Source organism: Chiloscyllium plagiosum, chromosome 13 (genome assembly GCF_004010195.1).
Source record: "Chiloscyllium plagiosum isolate BGI_BamShark_2017 chromosome 13, ASM401019v2, whole genome shotgun sequence".
NCBI classification, from domain to species: domain Eukaryota; kingdom Metazoa; phylum Chordata; class Chondrichthyes; order Orectolobiformes; family Hemiscylliidae; genus Chiloscyllium; species Chiloscyllium plagiosum.
The window spans coordinates 11,753,334-11,777,466 of NC_057722.1; the positions used below are offsets into that span (position 1 = coordinate 11,753,334).

Sequence of the window (24,133 nt, forward strand, 5' to 3'; positions counted from 1 at the left end):
GGCTCTAACAAGCCATGAGGTTCACATTCTTAAAAACATCATTATTCTTCGATTTGCACCCTTATCACAAAGTCTGCAACAAATGTCTTCAGAGTCTCTAAAGTTGTTGTTTTTCTCACCCTGTAGTCTTATCAGTCAAAGACTTATTCTTCTCTGTCTGTGCTAGCGGTCTTATCAATCTGTAGCAGATGTCTCTGCATCAATCTGTAGCAGATGTCTCTCGAGTCGTTTCCCTATCCTGCAGTCTTATCAGTCAAGGACTTATCCTTCCCTGCTGTGTGAATGGCTTCATCAATCAAGAGCCTGCTTGTTTTTACTATCGCTCACAAATTGTCAGCATTCTGCACAATTTAAACTAGCCTGTTTGTTTTTACTCTGCTCACAAATTGTCAGCATTCTGCACAATTTAAACTAGCCTGTTTGTTTTTACTCTGCTCACAAATTGTCAGCATTCTGCACAATTTAAACTAGCCTGTTTGTTTTTACTCTGCTCACAAATTGTCAGCATTCTGCACAATTTAAACTAGCCTGTTTGTTTTTACTCTGCTCACAAATTGTCAGCATTCTGCACAATTTAAACTAGCCTGTTTGTTTTTACTCTGCTCACAAATTGTCAGCATTCTGCACAATTTAAACTAGCCTGTTTGTTTTTACTCTGCTCACAAATTGTCAGCATTCTGCACAATTTAAACTAGCCTGTTTGTTTTTACTCTGCTCACAAATTGTCAGCATTCTGCACAATTTAAACTAGCCTGTTTGTTTTTACTCTGCTCACAAATTGTCAGCATTCTGCACAATTTAAACTAGCCTGTTTGTTTTTACTCTGCTCACAAATTGTCAGCATTCTGCACAATTTAAACTAGCCTGTTTGTTTTTACTCTGCTCACAAATTGTCAGCATTCTGCACAATTTAAACTAGCCTGTTTGTTTTTACTCTGCTCACAAATTGTCAGCATTCTGCACAATTTAAACTAGCCTGTTTGTTTTTACTCTGCTCACAAATTGTCAGCATTCTGCACAATTTAAACTAGCCTGTTTGTTTTTACTCTGCTCACAAATTGTCAGCATTCTGCACAATTTAAACTAGCCTGTTTGTTTTTACTCTGCTCACAAATTGTCAGCATTCTGCACAATTTAAACTAGCCTGTTTGTTTTTACTCTGCTCACAAATTGTCAGCATTCTGCACAATTTAAACTAGCCTGTTTGTTTTTACTCTGCTCACAAATTGTCAGCATTCTGCACAATTTAAACTAGCCTGTTTGTTTTTACTCTGCTCACAAATTGTCAGCATTCTGCACAATTTAAACTAGCCTGTTTGTTTTTACTCTGCTCACAAATTGTCAGCATTCTGCACAATTTAAACTAGCCTGTTTGTTTTTACTCTGCTCACAAATTGTCAGCATTCTGCACAATTTAAACTAGCCTGTTTGTTTTTACTCTGCTCACAAATTGTCAGCATTCTGCACAATTTAAACTAGCCTGTTTGTTTTTACTCTGCTCACAAATTGTCAGCATTCTGCACAATTTAAACTAGCCTGTTTGTTTTTACTCTGCTCACAAATTGTCAGCATTCTGCACAATTTAAACTAGCCTGTTTGTTTTTACTCTGCTCACAAATTGTCAGCATTCTGCACAATTTAAACTAGCCTGTTTGTTTTTACTCTGCTCACAAATTGTCAGCATTCTGCACAATTTAAACTAGCCTGTTTGTTTTTACTCTGCTCACAAATTGTCAGCATTCTGCACAATTTAAACTAGCCTGTTTGTTTTTACTCTGCTCACAAATTGTCAGCATTCTGCACAATTTAAACTAGCCTGTTTGTTTTTACTCTGCTCACAAATTGTCAGCATTCTGCACAATTTAAACTAGCCTGTTTGTTTTTACTCTGCTCACAAATTGTCAGCATTCTGCACAATTTAAACTAGCCTGTTTGTTTTTACTCTGCTCACAAATTGTCAGCATTCTGCACAATTTAAACTAGCCTGTTTGTTTTTACTCTGCTCACAAATTGTCAGCATTCTGCACAATTTAAACTAGCCTGTTTGTTTTTACTCTGCTCACAAATTGTCAGCATTCTGCACAATTTAAACTAGCCTGTTTGTTTTTACTCTGCTCACAAATTGTCAGCATTCTGCACAATTTAAACTAGCCTGTTTGTTTTTACTCTGCTCACAAATTGTCAGCATTCTGCACAATTTAAACTAGCCTGTTTGTTTTTACTCTGCTCACAAATTGTCAGCATTCTGCACAATTTAAACTAGCCTGTTTGTTTTTACTCTGCTCACAAATTGTCAGCATTCTGCACAATTTAAACTAGCCTGTTTGTTTTTACTCTGCTCACAAATTGTCAGCATTCTGCACAATTTAAACTAGCCTGTTTGTTTTTACTCTGCTCACAAATTGTCAGCATTCTGCACAATTTAAACTAGCCTGTTTGTTTTTACTCTGCTCACAAATTGTCAGCATTCTGCACAATTTAAACTAGCCTGTTTGTTTTTACTCTGCTCACAAATTGTCAGCATTCTGCACAATTTAAACTAGCCTGTTTGTTTTTACTCTGCTCACAAATTGTCAGCATTCTGCACAATTTAAACTAGCCTGTTTGTTTTTACTCTGCTCACAAATTGTCAGCATTCTGCACAATTTAAACTAGCCTGTTTGTTTTTACTCTGCTCACAAATTGTCAGCATTCTGCACAATTTAAACTAGCCTGTTTGTTTTTACTCTGCTCACAAATTGTCAGCATTCTGCACAATTTAAACTAGCCTGTTTGTTTTTACTCTGCTCACAAATTGTCAGCATTCTGCACAATTTAAACTAGCCTGTTTGTTTTTACTCTGCTCACAAATTGTCAGCATTCTGCACAATTTAAACTAGCCTGTTTGTTTTTACTCTGCTCACAAATTGTCAGCATTCTGCACAATTTAAACTAGCCTGTTTGTTTTTACTCTGCTCACAAATTGTCAGCATTCTGCACAATTTAAACTAGCCTGTTTGTTTTTACTCTGCTCACAAATTGTCAGCATTCTGCACAATTTAAACTAGCCTGTTTGTTTTTACTCTGCTCACAAATTGTCAGCATTCTGCACAATTTAAACTAGCCTGTTTGTTTTTACTCTGCTCACAAATTGTCAGCATTCTGCACAATTTAAACTAGCCTGTTTGTTTTTACTCTGCTCACAAATTGTCAGCATTCTGCACAATTTAAACTAGCCTGTTTGTTTTTACTCTGCTCACAAATTGTCAGCATTCTGCACAATTTAAACTAGCCTGTTTGTTTTTACTCTGCTCACAAATTGTCAGCATTCTGCACAATTTAAACTAGCCTGTTTGTTTTTACTCTGCTCACAAATTGTCAGCATTCTGCACAATTTAAACTAGCCTGTTTGTTTTTACTCTGCTCACAAATTGTCAGCATTCTGCACAATTTAAACTAGCCTGTTTGTTTTTACTCTGCTCACAAATTGTCAGCATTCTGCACAATTTAAACTAGCCTGTTTGTTTTTACTCTGCTCACAAATTGTCAGCATTCTGCACAATTTAAACTAGCCTGTTTGTTTTTACTCTGCTCACAAATTGTCAGCATTCTGCACAATTTAAACTAGCCTGTTTGTTTTTACTCTGCTCACAAATTGTCAGCATTCTGCACAATTTAAACTAGCCTGTTTGTTTTTACTCTGCTCACAAATTGTCAGCATTCTGCACAATTTAAACTAGCCTGTTTGTTTTTACTCTGCTCACAAATTGTCAGCATTCTGCACAATTTAAACTAGCCTGTTTGTTTTTACTCTGCTCACAAATTGTCAGCATTCTGCACAATTTAAACTAGCCTGTTTGTTTTTACTCTGCTCACAAATTGTCAGCATTCTGCACAATTTAAACTAGCCTGTTTGTTTTTACTCTGCTCACAAATTGTCAGCATTCTGCACAATTTAAACTAGCCTGTTTGTTTTTACTCTGCTCACAAATTGTCAGCATTCTGCACAATTTAAACTAGCCTGTTTGTTTTTACTCTGCTCACAAATTGTCAGCATTCTGCACAATTTAAACTAGCCTGTTTGTTTTTACTCTGCTCACAAATTGTCAGCATTCTGCACAATTTAAACTAGCCTGTTTGTTTTTACTCTGCTCACAAATTGTCAGCATTCTGCACAATTTAAACTAGCCTGTTTGTTTTTACTCTGCTCACAAATTGTCAGCATTCTGCACAATTTAAACTAGCCTGTTTGTTTTTACTCTGCTCACAAATTGTCAGCATTCTGCACAATTTAAACTAGCCTGTTTGTTTTTACTCTGCTCACAAATTGTCAGCATTCTGCACAATTTAAACTAGCCTGTTTGTTTTTACTCTGCTCACAAATTGTCAGCATTCTGCACAATTTAAACTAGCCTGTTTGTTTTTACTCTGCTCACAAATTGTCAGCATTCTGCACAATTTAAACTAGCCTGTTTGTTTTTACTCTGCTCACAAATTGTCAGCATTCTGCACAATTTAAACTAGCCTGTTTGTTTTTACTCTGCTCACAAATTGTCAGCATTCTGCACAATTTAAACTAGCCTGTTTGTTTTTACTCTGCTCACAAATTGTCAGCATTCTGCACAATTTAAACTAGCCTGTTTGTTTTTACTCTGCTCACAAATTGTCAGCATTCTGCACAATTTAAACTAGCCTGTTTGTTTTTACTCTGCTCACAAATTGTCAGCATTCTGCACAATTTAAACTAGCCTGTTTGTTTTTACTCTGCTCACAAATTGTCAGCATTCTGCACAATTTAAACTAGCCTGTTTGTTTTTACTCTGCTCACAAATTGTCAGCATTCTGCACAATTTAAACTAGCCTGTTTGTTTTTACTCTGCTCACAAATTGTCAGCATTCTGCACAATTTAAACTAGCCTGTTTGTTTTTACTCTGCTCACAAATTGTCAGCATTCTGCACAATTTAAACTAGCCTGTTTGTTTTTACTCTGCTCACAAATTGTCAGCATTCTGCACAATTTAAACTAGCCTGTTTGTTTTTACTCTGCTCACAAATTGTCAGCATTCTGCACAATTTAAACTAGCCTGTTTGTTTTTACTCTGCTCACAAATTGTCAGCATTCTGCACAATTTAAACTAGCCTGTTTGTTTTTACTCTGCTCACAAATTGTCAGCATTCTGCACAATTTAAACTAGCCTGTTTGTTTTTACTCTGCTCACAAATTGTCAGCATTCTGCACAATTTAAACTAGCCTGTTTGTTTTTACTCTGCTCACAAATTGTCAGCATTCTGCACAATTTAAACTAGCCTGTTTGTTTTTACTCTGCTCACAAATTGTCAGCATTCTGCACAATTTAAACTAGCCTGTTTGTTTTTACTCTGCTCACAAATTGTCAGCATTCTGCACAATTTAAACTAGCCTGTTTGTTTTTACTCTGCTCACAAATTGTCAGCATTCTGCACAATTTAAACTAGCCTGTTTGTTTTTACTCTGCTCACAAATTGTCAGCATTCTGCACAATTTAAACTAGCCTGTTTGTTTTTACTCTGCTCACAAATTGTCAGCATTCTGCACAATTTAAACTAGCCTGTTTGTTTTTACTCTGCTCACAAATTGTCAGCATTCTGCACAATTTAAACTAGCCTGTTTGTTTTTACTCTGCTCACAAATTGTCAGCATTCTGCACAATTTAAACTAGCCTGTTTGTTTTTACTCTGCTCACAAATTGTCAGCATTCTGCACAATTTAAACTAGCCTGTTTGTTTTTACTCTGCTCACAAATTGTCAGCATTCTGCACAATTTAAACTAGCCTGTTTGTTTTTACTCTGCTCACAAATTGTCAGCATTCTGCACAATTTAAACTAGCCTGTTTGTTTTTACTCTGCTCACAAATTGTCAGCATTCTGCACAATTTAAACTAGCCTGTTTGTTTTTACTCTGCTCACAAATTGTCAGCATTCTGCACAATTTAAACTAGCCTGTTTGTTTTTACTCTGCTCACAAATTGTCAGCATTCTGCACAATTTAAACTAGCCTGTTTGTTTTTACTCTGCTCACAAATTGTCAGCATTCTGCACAATTTAAACTAGCCTGTTTGTTTTTACTCTGCTCACAAATTGTCAGCATTCTGCACAATTTAAACTAGCCTGTTTGTTTTTACTCTGCTCACAAATTGTCAGCATTCTGCACAATTTAAACTAGCCTGTTTGTTTTTACTCTGCTCACAAATTGTCAGCATTCTGCACAATTTAAACTAGCCTGTTTGTTTTTACTCTGCTCACAAATTGTCAGCATTCTGCACAATTTAAACTAGCCTGTTTGTTTTTACTCTGCTCACAAATTGTCAGCATTCTGCACAATTTAAACTAGCCTGTTTGTTTTTACTCTGCTCACAAATTGTCAGCATTCTGCACAATTTAATGTGGGGCAGACGGGGTCACGTGGGGCGGCGGTAAGTGATCTAAAGGGTCCCATTCTTTCTGCCCTTTCGAGTCTTTATTAGTTACCTGCATTTTGCAAGATATCGTAACCGGCAGCCAACAAAGGGCAGAATTACTTTCTTCCAGATTAACATCAGGTTTTGAATTGACATATAAAATGAGGGCTTGCCGGACCCAGTCTTCGTCAGTACCGAATCTAGGCCACCACACTGAGTCGCCCTGAATAGGTTTCTGGGACCACTTTTGACAGTATTTTACCATCTTCCTTTTAGATTTTCCCTTTCTTCCACCCTGATCCCAATTATTTAGCATTCTCCCTAGCGGACTATCGTCAGGTACCCCGGGGTATGTGTCATTGTCCCTGTTTAAGCCTACCTTTCCCTTAATCGCCTTAGATCCCTTATTTCACATTTCTGAGGACTTCGTATTTTTCCCGTGATAATCTATCACAATGTAGCCAATTCCCGGACCTTCAGTCCCGTGATCGCCCAGGTTCCTTTGCAGGCACCCCCGGTCTTTGGATTCCTGTGTCCTACGTCTCTGTGACACAAATCACAGGCACCCCGTAGGTACACGTTCCTCCTCAAACACTGTCTCTGCAAAATCCCTCACAGGCGAGCCCCGGTCTCTAGATTCCTGAGTCCCACGTCTCTGTAGAAAACAAAATCCACAGGCACCCCGTAGGTACCCAGTCCTCCGTAAACACGGTCCCCGCAAGTTTTTTCTTACCTGGGTTCGGTGCACTGAAATTACTCGATCGTTAACCGTCCCCACTGCCTCGGGTACACCCCTCCTTTGTTTTCCTGAGCCTCCCGGATATCACTCGCGGGGCGACAAGCAAGGAATCAGGGACTGCCGAACTCGGCAGGGTGCACCTTCTCCGATATCCTTCCTCAACTCCCCTCGTGGCCGGAGTGTTGATCCCGGATGACGAGCCCCCAAGTTTTTAGAAACGAAAATCGCTTCTCAATAATCGCTCGAGACAAATTCAGGAAAAGAAAGTTTTATTAACAAGTCAAGTCTGCAGAGTCAGGCACCCTTAAAGAAAAGGCGTGCTGAGGCTTACAAAGTCTCCCATTATATACAGTACAAGTCCCTCCTCTCCTTGGCTCTAACAAGCCATGAGGTTCACATTCTTTAAAACATCATTATTCTTATCACAAAGTCTGCAACAAATGTCTCCAGACCCTCCCCTCCCTGGCTCTAACGAGCCATGAGGTTCACATTCTTAAAAACATCATTATTTTTATCACAAAGTCTGCAACAAATGTCTCCAGACCCTCCCCTCCCTGGCTCTAACGAGCCATGAGGTTCACATTCTTAAAAACATCATTATTTTTATCACAAAGTCTGCAACAAAAGGCTCCAGAGTCTCCAAAGTTTGTTGTTTTTCTCACCCTGTAGTCTTATCAGTGAAAGACTTATTCTTCTCTGTCTGTGCTAGCGGTCTTATCAATCTGTAGCAGATGTCTCTGCATCAATCTGTAGCAGATGTCTCTCGGGTCGTTTCCCTATCCTGGAGTCTTATCAGTCAAGGATTCATCCTTCCCTGCCTGTGTTAATGGTTTCATCAATCAAGAGCCTGTTTGTATTTTACTCTGCTCACAAATTGTCAGCATTCTGCACAATTTAAACTATTCTACTTTTGAGTATATAAAATGTTCTAGAAAAGAAACAAAAGTTTTGTCTTTTATTATAGATCAGTCTGTGGTCCAGGCACATCTTAAAGTTTAAACCGAAATTACCTCTCACACCAGAAATACTAATGGTCTGCTATTACACACAGCCTATTGTTAACCACTAATAGTCCTCCATTAACAGCTATTCACCCTCATAGCCAGATCGTTATCTACTACTTTGCGCAACTGTTGTCTCTCTTTGAGTGCTAACCCCATTGAGGTTTGCTTCTTAGCCCTTCACCCCCCACTCTAATGTCTGCATATGAACCGAAATTTTCCTAGCTACCATCAGTTCTGAGGAAGGGTCACTCGACCCAAAACATTAACTCTTGATTTCTTTCCACACAGGCTGTCAGACCTGCTGAGCTTTTCCAGCAATTTATGTTCCCAATTTACAGTATCCGCAGTTCTTTCGGTTTTTACGACATATTTGAAATCTGTGATCTCCACCACCTAGAAGGACAAGGTCAGCAAATGCATGAGAAGACTATCATATCTGTAAGACACCCTCCAAGCCACAAGTCATCCAGACCTGGAGCTAAACCACTTTTCCTTCATTGTTGCGAAGTCAAAATCTTGGAAATCCCTCCCTAATGACATGTGGGATGTGTTTCCGCTTATTTTGTTTCTGTCTGGGTGAGCCTCCGAGATTTGTGTGCTACAGTTACTTCCAGAACAGTTACTTCCGTTGTTGGCAGGCCAATTACCATGTTCAGACCTTAGACTTTACCACACTGACTGTTCAAGAAGGGAGAAAGTGAGGACTGCTGATGCTGGAGACCAGAGTTGAAAAGTGTGGTGCTGATTATGCCCGAAACGTCGATTCTCCTGCTCTTTGGATGCTGCCTGACCTGCTCCCCTTTCCAGCACCACACTTTTCAATTCTGTTCAAGAAGGGAGCTCACCAGTACCTTCTCAAGAGAAATTAAAATGAATAAGTCGTGACAACACACATGTCCTATGAATGAATTCAGAAAAAGCATTTCTTCTTTGTAAAACTTATCACGCATTCCTATCTCTCTAATGTTTGGACCCTTTCAAAATAAGAGTTTTGCTATTTAGAACTAAGATAAGGAGAAATTTCTCCATGCTGGAGTGGTGGATAGATGTCTAGACATCAAAGATATCAAGAGAAATGAGGATAGTGCAGGAAAATAGCATTGAGATCGAAGATCAGCCAGGATGTAGTTGAATGAAAAAGCAGACTGAAGGGGTCTGAAGAATCTCACCACTATATATCCCTGAGTGGAATCTGTTGTCTTATTGTCTACTGTGTTGATGTGTAATGCCCTGGAGGATGATGCTTAAATCCAAAATAATTATCATCCAGTGTGAGTTTGTTTAGTAGTTGGAAGCAGACAGTGATAGAAAGCTAGTCATTATATATGGCTTGTGTGTTGGATGAAAGTGTTCCTGAGGCCTCAATTGTTGCATGCACCCTCTACATCATTTTTGACTGAGAATAAGTGGATAATAATTAGATTAGATTAGATTACTTACAGTGTGGAAACAGGCCCTTTGGCCCAACAAGTCCATACCGACCCACCGAAGCGGAACCCACCCATACCCCTACATTTACCCCTTACCTAACACTACGGGCAATTTAGTATAGCCAATTCACCTGGCCCTGCACATCTTTGGACTGTGGGAGGAAACCGGAGCACCTGGAGGAAACCCACGCAGACACGGGGAGAACGTGCAAACTCCACACAGTTAGTCGCCTGAGGCAGGAATTGAACCCGGGTCTCTGGCGCTGTGAGGCAGCAGTGCTAACCACTGTGCCACTGTGCCGCCCCCTTTCTAAAATCAGTTCTCTCACAACCTTGTCCAATTTGCTACTGAACTATATTAATAATATCAGGTATTAATGGGTAATAAGACCACAAAGGAAATTCAAGTAGGGAGACGCACGGCTTAATCAAGGAAACATAATTATATTTCAAAGGGATACGAAGGTAGTTGGTTCAAGTACAGAATGTCAATGTGCTAAACCTTTTCATTGTTGGAACTAATTTCAATTTGAATCAACATTACAAATCCATTCACTAACATGTGAAGATAATCACTCTCTTTGAACAAAATCTCAATGTACCGGAAACCATTTCCCATCTCATCCATGTGGAAATCCAATATACCAATTGTTTTGGTTTTGCTTTTATACCAATAAAGCAAACCCAACACTCATTTCTATTTCAAAGGACCCCAAAGTACCAACCCCAATTGCATTCATATCCATTGATCTACATCCCAAATGTAACCAAATTTCTTTATTAACATCATACAGAGTCCCAAAATAGTAATACATCCATTACCTTTGAAGGGTTGTGGATACTTTTTTTCTTCATGGTAATGAATTGATTTGATTTATTGTAGTCACGTGTACCTAATTACAGTGAAAAGTTTTGTTTTGCAGGCAGATCATAGCAAACAAGGACACACAAATAGACAGAGTGAGGCATACAGGGTTACTGCTGCACAGGAAGTGCACAAAACAACATCAACATTAGCAAGATCAACATTATTTAAAGTTAAAGAGATTTTGGAATTGAGGTATTTCGAAGTGGTGTATTTGGAAATAAGGTACATTTTAAAATGTAGACAGTATCAAAGCCAGATTGGCCAGTTTGTGCATTGCCAACAGCTCACAGTGGAGAAAGTGAGGTCTGCAGACGCTGGAGATCAAAGCTGAAACTTTATTGCTGGAACAGCACAGCAGGTCAGGCAGCATCTAGGGAACAGAAGATTCGACGTTTCGGGCACATGCCATTCTTCTTCAACAGCTCACAGTACAAGTCACATCAATACAATGAGGATCAAACGCCTCATTCCAGGCCAGGACAGCCACTATTCATTTGGGATAGAGGAGTTGTGTTATTTTCTTTAAATTCCTCCTTCTAAAGAAAGGAGATATAACCAGTTTTAATGCCATGATCACCAGGAGAATTACTGAAAGCAGAATAAAGAGTATGTTCACAGCGCCTCTTGCTGGAGAAACAGAGAGAAAAAAGGTAAATGAATGTATTAACTTATAGAAAGACAAGACTGTTTGTGGGTGGGGTGGGAGGGCACACTTAGACTCGTGAAAAGAATGCATTTTGACTTTTCTTCCATATGCTTACGTGTTGCCAGTGAGATAAAACCTGAATGTTTCAACTGGCTCCATCCCACCAATGGCTGCCTGCCCGTGGGAGAAACAAGAAAACTACATGGGGTTATTTTAACCCTCTGAGTGGGGACAGTTTAAAAAGCCAAGGCCACTTATCCATGATGGCATTGTTAGTGTTCTATTAAATACAAGCTTATCAGATCCCTCATTGCATCATATGCCCCCACTGCAATACTTTATGTCGATGGTCTACATAACGAGATTCCTGTTAGGCCAACGCAGTGAGGAAGAGGCCCAAAACGAAAACATGTTCAAGCCTTTTCAATTGAACAAGAGCTTGGGGGAAATAACTCCCACATTCTCCACGGCAACAGCTCAACCAATAAGTAACCAGTTAGCAACCAATCCGGAGGTAGCCTGACAGAGCAAGGCTGAGTGGATGTTTCTTTTTATGGGGGATTCCCAGAGGCAGAATTTTGGAAAATGGGGTTTCCATTCAGATGGAAAGGAGGACGAGCATCTCCTCTCCAAGGCTTGCTAATTAGCCCTTGCTGTGTTATCCCAGTGTGAATGGAGAATGGGAACAGAAACAGTGAGCTGGCTTTGCATGATGGAGCTCTGAGAATTGAGATCATAATGAGATGTGCGGGGACCAGGTTTAAACTCCGTCACGCTTGCTGCTGTGAAGAATTGCTGACTGGAGTCCAGTGGCGTTCTCAGTGGAGAAGGTAGGCAGCAGGAGTTATTCCGAGTTCTCTCGAAGGGCAATAATATTGGAGCAGGCTGTGTGGCTGTGCCATCTCCCTGGGACTGAGCCTGCTGCTGTGGAGTAGACCAAGATAGGCCAATAAAGAGAAGGAAAAATTAAATTCTCCTTTGAAAAATAATTGAAACCATTGATTCAAACATCTTTTATTTCACCTGCGAACTTCTTCATTGGTGTTCTCATACAACTTCAAGGCAACATCATAAAAATTCAACAGAAATGTTTACATTTCAGAGAACATAATTCCTCAAGATCCTAACATGTAGCAAAGTCACTCCCCTGTGTCCAGGAACTGCAGACAGCATTGTAAATCACGCTTTACCACCCATCTAAAACAACACCAAACTACACTTGAATTTGGGGTTAATGGACCCTGAGAGATTTTGGAATGGATGTGAAAGGTAGTTCAGAAATGCAAATGCTGTCTTTGCATTTCTTGGCACTTTAGTTAATGGAATAATGTCAGTAGAGATTGATGGCACACAGGATAACAAAAGATCTGAGGCAGGGAAGCAGTTGCTGGTAGAATGGTGTGGGCTGAGGGAAGGAGTCGAGTTGTGGATGAGGTGGCTACCTTCTCAGATGGAGCACATTGGAACTCCAAAGCAGGGAAGACTTGGCGCCCGTGAAGTGGTCATCTCCCGTGTGGAAGGGCTTGCATTAATGAAACAAAGCTTTTGAACACAAGGCATGTTATTTTATTTAAAGTCTTCACAAGATGTGGGCATCACTGGAAATGCCAGCATCTGTTGCCCAAACAAACTGCCCTTGAGAAGGTGGTGATGAGCTGCCTTGTTGAACCACTGCAGTTCTTGTGGTACAGGGACTCCCACAGTGCTGGTAAGGAGGGAGTTCCAAGATTTTAACCCAGCGACCATAAAGGAATGTTGATATGTTCAAACTCATCATGGCTTGGATGGGAATTTGCAGTGCTGATGCTGTACATTTCATGCCATTGTCCTTCTAAGGTGGCATGGGTCATGGGTAAAGAATGTGCTGTAGAAAAAGCCTTGGTGAGACTGGTACAGACTGGTACTACAGCGGGGGAGGGAATTACAGCTGGTAGATGGGGTGCTAATCAAGTGGATGTTTGCCCTGGATAATGCTGTTGAATATTGTTGCAGCTGTGCCCATCCAAGCAAGTAGAGAGTATTCCATCACTCTTCTGACTTGTGCCTTGTTGATGCTGGTCAGGCTTTGGGAAAACAGGAGATGAGCCACTTGTTACAAAATTCCTGACCTCTGACCTGTCTTGCAGCCAATTTATTTGACCAATTCAGGCTCTGGTCAATGGCAATCCCCAAAATGTTGATAGATGGGATTCAACGATGGTAATGGATTGAATGTCAAGGGGCGGATGGTTAGATTCTCTCTTGTGGTAATGGCACTTTTGTTATATAAAGTGATATTTGTCACTACCTGCCCAAGCCTAGGCATTGTCCAGGTCTTTTTGCATTTGAACATGGACTGCTTCAGTACCTGAGGACTCACAACTAACACGAGACATTGTACAATCATCAGCAAATATTCCCACCTTATGATCGAGACAAGGTCATTGCTAAAACAGCTGAAGGTAGTTGGGTCTAGGGCATCATGCTGAGAAATGGCTGCAGCATTGTTAGCAACTGAGATGGTTAACCTCCAGAGCACTACCATTTTCCTTTGTTCTAGGTCTGACTCTAACTAATGGAGAGCTTTCCCCCGATTCTATTGACTCTAGTTTTGCTCGAGCTCCTTGATGCCTCGCTTGGTCCAATGCCAAGTCACTGTCACCTCACAAACACATTATTCAGCATAATTCATGAGCTAATATAACATCTGAAGGCACATAAGATTTAGAGTGCACATAAATCAAATCACAATGCCAACCACTCTCATCCTTCCCTCTCCACTGGTGACAATGTTCCTGCAATGGTCATTTCCCACTACCTCAACTACTTAGCCCATTCTCATCACAAACCAGTAATAAGCGCTCTTCCCACTGAGACAGAAAGTTATGGAATTTACCACAAAATCTAGGATGACATTGTAGTGCAGTGCAGAGGGGTGTGCTGCATCGTTAGAATTCCCATTTGCAGGTTTTAAATCCAGGTCTTGGCTCCTCTTTCAGGCAGATGTAAAGATCCCTTAGGACTATTGGAAGAAGCACAGGGATTCCTTATTGATATCCTAACAAACATGGAACAAATCCATACAGCAGCTTTTATCAAGTGAGCATTACTCTGCCATTTATGGAAGCATGCTCTATATAAAGTGGCTGTTGCATTTTCTATGCTACAAGGGGAAGCAATGGCCTAGTGGTGTTGTTACTGGTCTAGTAATCTAGAGACCCCAGTGATGTTTTGGGGAGCTGAGTTTAAAACCCACCAAGGCAGAATGCTTAGAATTCAAACTCAATCAAAATCTGGAATTATGGGTCTAATGGTAACCATTGTTCATTAATGCCCTTAAGGGAAGGAAGCTGCCATCTTAGTCTGGCCTACATCTGAATCCAGACCTCCAGCAATGTGACTGACTCTTAACGAATAGTGATAAGCAATGTGGATCTAGCAATGATCATTATTTAAAAAAATACAGTGATTACACTTCAAAACTGTCCTTGGGTCATCCTGGGTTCGAGAGGTGCTAAAGAAATGAAAGCTCTTGATTGTTTGTGTCCAGCTGGGGAGGGTCAGTAGACGGTTCATCCAAGTGTCCTTTCCTGAGTTGAACCACGGGGCCCATGAGTACAGAACATGGCTCCAGTCGCCATTGGTTCAGCCAAATGGTGGAGCAGCGATAGACTCTGGTCAGCTCATACTGAAGGTATATGAAGGTCCTCCATAGCTGGCCACCAGATCCTAATGAAGAACATGTCCATCGAAGGGGGCATGGTATTGGAAATCCTATAACATTGATGGTTCTTCAAGCCTCCTCACTTCTAGCTGCTGAGCATCCGCTCTGAACAGTACCTGACAGCTAGCTATCCAACTCATGGAGAAGAGGGAGGTGACTGAGAGATTCACTGCATCATTCCTGACATCCGGCTCTGCTGATTCTCTCTTTAGAATAACCACAATTTGCATTTGTCAAGAGTGTGTGTAAGCCAAAGACAAGCAGAAAACGCTTTGCACTTCTGAAAACTTCTGACAAGGAACTTTCATCTCACCATGAGTGGGGTTTTGGTCACTGTAAGTAGAGAGAATAAAAGAGTTGAGATTAGTAATATTTTCCATGCAAACTGATGTTACTGTCAGAATGGCTTGGGGCCTAGCTTCAGTTCTCCCATGATGCATCTAAAATGGGAATCTTCTTATTTGAAAGATCTTCTAAGATCCAGTCAATGACCACATAATCTTCATGCTAGGGGTGCTCTCTTTCACTGAATATGTTTACTGTCAGGACATGGTGGTATGCATCATGTCTATCATCTGGTCACCATGTTTCCTGAAGCAACCATTTGCAATGAAGGTCCATGTAATGTGTGGACTTGGAAGCATTGTTTGAGCACTTTAAGCATCTCTAAACTTATGTCCTTGAGTGTAGTGTGAAGCTACTGAGTTGTAAAGTTGTAAAAATTGAAGGTCTGTCTTCATGCTGCTCAACAGGTTCCTTTACTAACTATTTATACCATGTACATAAGTAGATACGAGCATGTATTCCCTGAACCACGGCAGCATGGCCATTGTTCCAAATGTGTATCAATGGCAGCTTGCATCACTGATGATGTTTACTATTCATTAATGTAACAGGACTTAACCATTAGCCCACATTTACTGCCTGGGCAAGAAGTGCATTGAAACAGCACCAAGTATGTCCAAGTGGAAAATAAAACAGTATAACTGCATATTGACTCATCTTATATGTTTCAAAACAGAGCTCATGTGGGGCTACTACATTTATTTCCAAGTATTAGTGGGTTTTTTTTTGGGAGTTCCCCTCCAAGTCACACACCATCATGACTTGGAATTACTGTATATACTCATGTAAAAGTCAACTTTTTTAGACAATTTATGGTGTTGACTATTACATGGATACTACTTTTCAGGGGTTGAAATTCATGCTACAGTCCAAAATACTATATCATTAGCAGAAACCCAATTGATCTCTGGACAAATAAAGAAAAAAAAAACCACAATGAATTATGGTGATAGGACTGTATTCTACGAGTGCTACAAGGTAACTGAAGTCAGTTGAGCTGCACACAAAGAGAGGCTGTCACTTGACTCTGACCTGATGCACCTTAAACGTTCACACCAAATTGGTGTGAATTGTACATCAAAACACATTATAGCACAAAAAAAAATGTCCTCATCATAATATTTATGTACAGGATAACACATGACTCACCAATACCAATCTGTTATCTGTGAAGAACTAGGGTCGACTTTTACATAAGATGTATGAAAAATTCCAGATTGTTTGGCTAAAAATAGGTGGGGGGGGGTCGACTTTTACATGAGATGAACTTTTATTTGAGTAGATATGGTATATCATTGTTTCTTATTGGGTCAAAATGTTAGAACACCCTTCTGAACGGCATTGTGGATATCATCACATGGACAGCAGTGGTTCAAGAAGACAACTCACCACCACTGCCCCAAGAACAATTAGGGATGGGCAATAAATTCTGGTTCAGTTGGCATCCTCCACATCCCCTGGACAAAGCAAAAAGAATACAGTCCAATGTAATCCAGTGGGAATGGTAAACTAACTACAGATGTTGTTCCAAGATACCGTTTTAGCCTCATGCAATAGTAAAATCTGCCACTGTTCAATGAGGAAGGATGTTTAATGCTTCCAACAATCAAAAAACCCACGCATTCTGCTTTAATCTTAGCATTTTGCCAAGAAATACACAAGATAGTTAATGTTCAGACACACTCAGGCAAGTCCAATGACAATATAATATTCATAATTAATTTAGCAATCAAAAATGGAATTAATCACATTGGGATTCCCAATTGACTACTCATGGTTAGTGGCTAAAGTACTGGATAAAAAATGGAGGATGAGTCACAAAGGGGTTTAGATGAACGGGGCTGACTTGCACGTTTCATCATAGAATCCCTACAGTATGGAAACAGGCCATTCGGTCCAACAAGTCCATACTGACCATCCGGAGAGTAACCCATCCCCCTACAATTACCCCTGACTAATGCACCTAACCTACACATCCCTGAACAGGATCAGCAATTTAGCATGGCCAATTCACCCAACCTGCACATCTTTGGACTGTAGGAGGAAACCCACACAGACACAATGTGCAAACTCCATACAGACAGTTGCCCGAGGCCAGAATTGAACCCAAGTCCCTGGTGCTGTGAGACAGCAGTGCTAACAACTGAGCCATCATGCCACCTTAACCAAAGTGGAGAATGTGGGCTTTCTGCACTGTAAATTCTATCCAAGGTCCAATTGCCTGAACAGCATTCATAAAATGGCTGAGTTATGCTTTTCCTGTTTCCCAGAATTATTGCAGTTAATTTGTTAGAATGCAAACTCATATCTACACGAATCCAGGGCTGTTTCTCAGAATGAGCACTTGAATCCTATTCCTACTTCATTTAGCTGGCTCAGGGACTCATGTGAATTCCAGGTCTCGTGTACAGGTATTATTTTTAATCAACACGTTAGGACATACATGACATTCCTATGGAGCTAATGGGACTTGAACCTGGATCTTCTGGCCCAGAGACAGGCACTCCCACTAAACCACAAGAGCCCTCAGGACTACTGGGTGTACTGGCTACATTTCATTGTGCTCATTTATATAAAGCAGTTGCAAAGGATAGGACTGTGCCCTTGACTCTCATTCTCTTATCTGAATCAGTACACCAGAGTATATCAGCTACATTTTACAGTCACCAAATGGACCAGCCTTTACCAATTGAGATGTTGATGAGAGTGATTGTAACTCTCTCTCTCTCTCTCTCTCTCTCTCTCCCCCTCTCAGGATTTCCGAGCAAACTCTGGCACTCAATTCAATCCTTACCAATTTATAACTCAACTCCACTTATTGCCGTAACTCCATACTTCTTAATAGCCTTGCCTCACAAAAATTGATGGACCTCCATCATGAAGTTGCTAATTAGAGCCTGATGAACAGGTTTTTGGGGCACAGAATACAAACTTCTCCTTTCTTTTGTGTGAAAGCCGCTCCCCAGTTTCACTCCAAAGAGGGAAAACATCCTCTCAACATCCACACTCTCAGAGTCCCCTCAGAATTGTATAAATTTCAAAAAGAAACATCTCTCATTCTTTTAAACTTCATAAGCATGAGCCCAACCTGCTCAATCTTTTTGCTTAAGACAACACAGACATCAATCTGGCAAGCATTCTCAGAACAACATCAAATCTAAGGATGTACCTTCCATTGTTAGGGCTCTTGTGGCACAGTGGTAATGTCTCTGACTCTGAGGTTGGAGACCCCGTCTGGTCTAGAGTTGTGCCATATCATCTCTAAACAGTCCCTCCTATTGTGTACATGGGAGAGTTGTACTGTACTTACCGACACACTGGCCTGTTGCCCCAAGGACTCGTTGCTATGGTGCTTGGTGTGGTTTGGTAACACCGAGGTTTCTCTGTAGTCTTTTGTCGCATGCTGTAGCTGCAGTACTTTCTGACTCTTCATCGGCAGCGGGGGCCTGGCCAGTGAAGGGGGTTGCTCACTAAGTGAGGTGACCCCCGAAATGGAATGGTCAGCCTTGGCCTCTACCTGACCAGAGTGTGGTGTCCCTTGGCCTGGCCTTCTCAATTCTGAGCAGGTGTGCGACCGCCTCCTGCTCTCGGGTACAGGCAGCAGCTCCTGTCGGTTTGACCACTTGCTCGCTCCCGGCTGGGCCGGTTTATTGGTGGCGTGTAGCAAAGGAGAGGAGAACCTCTCCACTTTTGCCAGGGCACCTTTCCTCAGGTTCCGCGGGACAACCTGCTCTTTCCTCAAGATGGCGCCTTGTTTCTGGTCAACTGCTTCGTACAAGGGATTACTGATCAGCAACATTGGCTTCTCCTCCGGTGACACAGGCTGCGGGATCTCTGCCCTTGGGTGGATCATGGCTGGGTTTTTACTGCGTGAGCTTTCTGGATTGCTGTTTGGGGAACAAAGGAGAAGTTAGATTATGCGGGTCACCAAACCAGCCTGGACACTGTAGTTAAAGTCAGAGACAGAGATAGAGGGAAAGACAGTTCCCACTGCTGAACGGGTCAAAAACCAGAGGTCACTAACATAAAATGATTTATAAAACAATCAAATGCGACATGAGAAGACATGCTGTAAGCTGTGAGGCTTCGGATCTGGAATATGACAGTGGGGTTGATGGCAGATTCGACCATGGTTTTCAGAAGGAAATTGGATGATATCCTGAGGAGAAAAGAATTTGCAGGTGCTACGGGGAAAAGAGATTGGGGATACCAGCTGAACACATCTTGTAGGGAGTGGGCATTTCCTCAAAAGGCTGTCCAGCTACCTTCCCTGCTGCAGCAGTTCCACAATTCGAAAGAGCGAGTTACCATGGGGAGTGAGGTACGATTTGATGTTGTACCCATTGTAAATGTGCTGTATGGTGTGTATAAATATGCACCACGGTGTCTGCAGATATGCACTGTAGCACACACTTGTTCAGCATGGTGTTCACCAGTGTTCAATGCTAGATGCATAGGTACACGAGACGTTGCGCACAGGCAGCCAGTTGTTCTACATCCTGAAGGACATTGCACTCTGCAGAGTTCCTTGCCAAATATCAAGTAACCTCTGAGGAACGTGAGCCTTCACTTACTTAACAGCAATTGAAGCCTTGAGCCTCTAGGGCGGCGCAATGGCTCAGTGTTAGCACTGCTGCCTCACAGCACCAGGGAGACGGGTTCGATTCCATTCCTTGGGGGACTGTCTGTTTGGAGTTTGCATATTCTCCCCGTGTCTGCGTGGGTTTCCTCCAGGTGCTCCAGTTTCCTCCCACAGTCCAAAGATGTGCAGGTCAGGTGGATTGGCCATGCTAAACTACCCATAGTGTCCAGGGATCTGTAGTCTCGATGGGTTAGTCATAGGAACTGCAGGGTTATCTGGATAGGATGAGTCTGGATGGGATGTTCTTTGGAGGGTCGGTGTGGACTCAATGGGCCAAATGGCTTGTTTCCACAATGCAGAGAGTCTATGATTAAAGGGACAGCTAACAACCCAGTTGTGGAACATACCACACAGCAAACACTTCTACCCTTTTAAACAGTGCATCATCAAACTAACTCTAAAATAAAAATAGCCATTGGCTCTGTAACCCCCGCACCCCAATTCTTTTTACTCTGAACATGGGAAATGCCAAGCATGTCACAGAACCATCATCAGACACAATTTAGACTGAACTTCCCCTCGTGTCCCATTGCTTCACCCATTGGAGTAACATTACAGCTTTGACCCAGTGAAATGATGGGCAGAATCTTCCCAGCCACAGGTCAATGTGGATGTTAGTGGGAGAGTTGGGAGAATCGTATGAGACCAGGAGTGACCCATTTTCCAACCAAGTGTTGATTAGGGAGATGAGATTCCTGATAATGAGTATGGAGATGACTATTTACGAGTCATAGACGTATAAAGATGTATAGCATGGAAACAGACCTTTCGGTCCAACCCGTCCATGCCGACCAGATATCCCAACCCAATCTAGCAGCTGGCCCATATCCCTCCAAACCCTTCCTATTCATATACCCATCCAAATGCCTTTTAAATGTTGCAATTGTACCAGCCTCCACCACTTCCTCGGGCAGCTCCTTCCGTATTCGTACCACTTATATCTTTCCCCTCTCACCCTAAACCTATGCCCTCTAGTTCTGGACTCCCCCACCCCAGGGAAAAGACTTTGTCTATTTATCCTATCCATGCCCCTCATGATTTTATAAACCTCTATAATGTCACCCCTCAGCCTCCGATGCTCCAGGGAAAACAGCCCCAGCCTGATCAGTCTCTCCCTATAGCTCAAATCCTCCAACCCTGGCAATAACCTTGTACATCTTTTCTGAACCTTTTCAAGTTTCACAACATCCTTCCAATAGGAAGGAGACCAGAATTGCACACAATATTCCAAAAGTGGCCTAACCAATGTCCTGTACAGCCACAACATGAGCTCCCAACTCCTGTACTCAATACTCCTACCAATAAAGGAAAGCATACCAGACGCCTTCTTCACTATCCTATCTACCTGCGACTCCATTTTCAAGGAGCTATGAACCTGCACTCCAAGGTCTCTTTGTTCAGCAACACTCCATAGGACCTTACCATTAAGTGTATAAGTCCTGCTAAGATTTGTTTTCCCAAAATGCAGCACCTCACATTTATCTAAATTAAACTCCATCTGCCACTTCTCAGCCCATTGGCCCATCTGGTCAAGATCCCGTTGTAATCTGAGGTAACGTCCTTTGCTGTCCACTACACCTCCAATTTTGGTATCATCAGCAAACTTACTAACTATATCTCTTTTGCTCACACTCAAATCATCTATATAAATGATGAAATGTAGTGGACCCAGCACTTGTGGCACTCCACTGGTCAGAGGCCTCCAATCTGAAAAACAACCCTTCACCACCATCCTTTGTCTTCTACCTTTGAGCCAGTTCTGTATCCAAATGGCTAGTTCTCCCTGTATTCCATGGGATCTAACCTTGCTCACCAATTTCCCATGGGGTACCTTGTTGAAAGCCTTACTGAAGTCCATATAGATCACATCTACTGCTCTGCCCTCATCAATCCTCTTTGTTACTTCTTCAAAAACCTCAGTCAAGTTTGTGAGACATGATTTTCCACAAAGCCATGTTGACTATCCCTAATCAGTCCTTGCCTTTCCAAATATGTGCTGAAAATGCGTTGCTGGAAAAGCGCAGCAGGTCAGGCAGCATCCAAGGAACAGGAGAGTCGATGTTTCAGGCATAAGCCCTTCTTCAGGAATGAGGAAAGTGTGTCCAGCAGGCTAAGATAAAAGGTCCTTGTAGAGGGGGGAAGAGACCTTCTTCAAGGAAGGCATCCTTCTAAGAGGATTCGCAGTAGGTTAAAATCTTTGAGGAGAAAGTGAGCTCAGCTCTGATCTCCAGCATCTGCAGTCCTCACTTTCTCCTTTTCCAAATATGTGAACATCCTGTCCCTCAGGATTCCCTCCAACAACTTGCCCACCGCTGACGCCAGGCTCACTAGTCTATAGTTCCCTGGCTTGTCCTTACCACCTTTCTTAAACAGTGGCACCACGTTAGCCACCCTCCAGTCATCCGGCACCTCACCTGTGACTATCGATGATACAAATATCTCAGTAAGAGGCCCAGCAATCACTTCTCTAGCTTCCCACAGAGTTCTCGGGTACACCCGATCAGGTCCTGGGGATTTATTCATTTTTACGCATTTCAAGACACTCAGCACTTCCTCCTCTGTACTAAGGATATTTTTCAAGGTGTCACCATCTATTTCCCTACATTCAAGTCTTCCATATCCTTTTTCACAGTAAATACTGATGCAACATACTCATTTAGTATCTGCCCCTTCTCTTGCGGCTCCACACAAAGGCTGCCTTGCTGATCTTTGAAGGGCCCTATTCTCTCCCTAGTTACCCTTTTGTCGTTAATGTATTTGTAAAAACCTTTGGATTCTCCTTAACTCTATTTGTCAAAGCTATCTCATTTCCTCTTTTTACCCTGCTGACTTTGCATGTATCTCACCTATTTATACACAGTTTCCCATTCTGTCCACCCACTGGATAGAAACCGGGTGGTAACACTCCTAATCTAAATGTCAGCGTGGTAACCAGCTCCTTCAGACCTCCATTGGCCCCCAACATCTCAGAGCACCCACCATGGTTAGCAACTGCACCTTGTCCACTAGGACACAAGATCCCGTTGTCGGAGCCTGGTTCCAATTTCCCTCCACCTGACCTGTCTAGGGCGATTGGCAGGAACCGTGCAGGGTACCGATAGATTGCCAGCACTTGACCAGGTACACAGCAGGATATTAAAGATGGCACCAGTTCCAGGAATCCTGGGTGGTCTCAGCATTGACCAATATCTCCATCTGTGGTGAGTGGATGAATACAATAAATGGGGCACTACTGGGGTATGGTCCATAGCTTGCAAGGTGACTTTGGGAAGATAGCATGAGGAAAGTCATTCGGGCTCACGGAGTGAAACCCTCCATGAAACCTGACAAAAATGGAACTTCGCTGATTTTTGGTAAGAATCGTCCCTGTGTTAAAGTAGTCCAATGAGGAATTTCATACAAATCTAACCAGAGAAACTAATCTATGGACTGAGTAAGCCCCTAAAGGTGTCTTTAGGTTTCTGAGAATGTCTGGCTCCTATTACTTGTCATTTGTCACTTTGCATTACAGACTATCCTATAGTAATTATAAAGCAGAAAGAGATCACTTGGTCCATCGAGTCTATTCCAACTCTCTAGAGGAAACCCAGTCAGTCCCATTCACAAATATACCCTATAACTCGATAAATTTATCTATTTCAAGTGTCCAACTGTAGCTTGCTGGAACTCCGATTATCTCCACTTGCAGCAACCTCGTAGCAGTGAATTCTAATGCATAACCATCCACTATGTAAATAAATAAAACTGCTTCCTTATATTCCCTCTGCATCTCTTACCAAACTCCTTAAATCTGTGTCCCCTCATCCTTGTTTACTCTTGAGCATGGGAACACAATCAGCCAATGCATTTAAATTCAACTCATACATATAAACAATATACAACTGCTGTTATCAATAACTAGTCAACTGTCTGATAAATGATCAGCCAGCTATGCTACCTGCATTCACAATTAACATACAACCCATTTTCAGTAACATTTATGAGCTGGGGTGAGATTCTTGTGAAATATGATTCATGCCAGAACTACTCACTGAAAAACTGTTGTTAACATTTCTCATGATGGATTCTGAGACACTGCTAAATCCGCTTGACCAAATGTGATGGCCTCTTATCTTTTCAATGATTTTACTTACCTTCAGTTTACTTTTACTATCCCCCAACTTCCTGGATAATGTACCATTCTGTAGTGAGCTCAGGGGGACACATTGTCCATAACAGCAGGATTGCAGTTGTGCCTCCAACATGCAATGACCACAAGGCAATACTCTCTTCAATTTTCTCACCCTCTCTGTGGAGAGCTGCCTTAGCATTGCTGGGGTTCTCCAACAACATCTTTTT

At 41.7% G+C, this 24,133-nt stretch overlaps 1 protein-coding gene across 1 annotated transcript in view; it reads right to left on the bottom strand.

Moving 5' to 3' along the window:
• Positions 1 to 12,103: 12,103 nt before the first annotated feature.
• The window catches only part of inpp5d (inositol polyphosphate-5-phosphatase D), a 114,311-nt gene continuing 102,281 nt past the window's right edge, over positions 12,104 to 24,133 (bottom strand). The window contains exons 26-27 of the mRNA XM_043701883.1: positions 18,464 to 19,040; positions 12,104 to 15,141 (exon numbers count right to left, since the gene is read on the bottom strand). Of these exons, the coding sequence (XP_043557818.1) occupies positions 15,139 to 15,141; positions 18,464 to 19,040 (580 nt within the window). The 3' untranslated portion in view covers positions 12,104 to 15,138. The remainder of the gene's footprint in view (positions 15,142 to 18,463; positions 19,041 to 24,133) is intronic.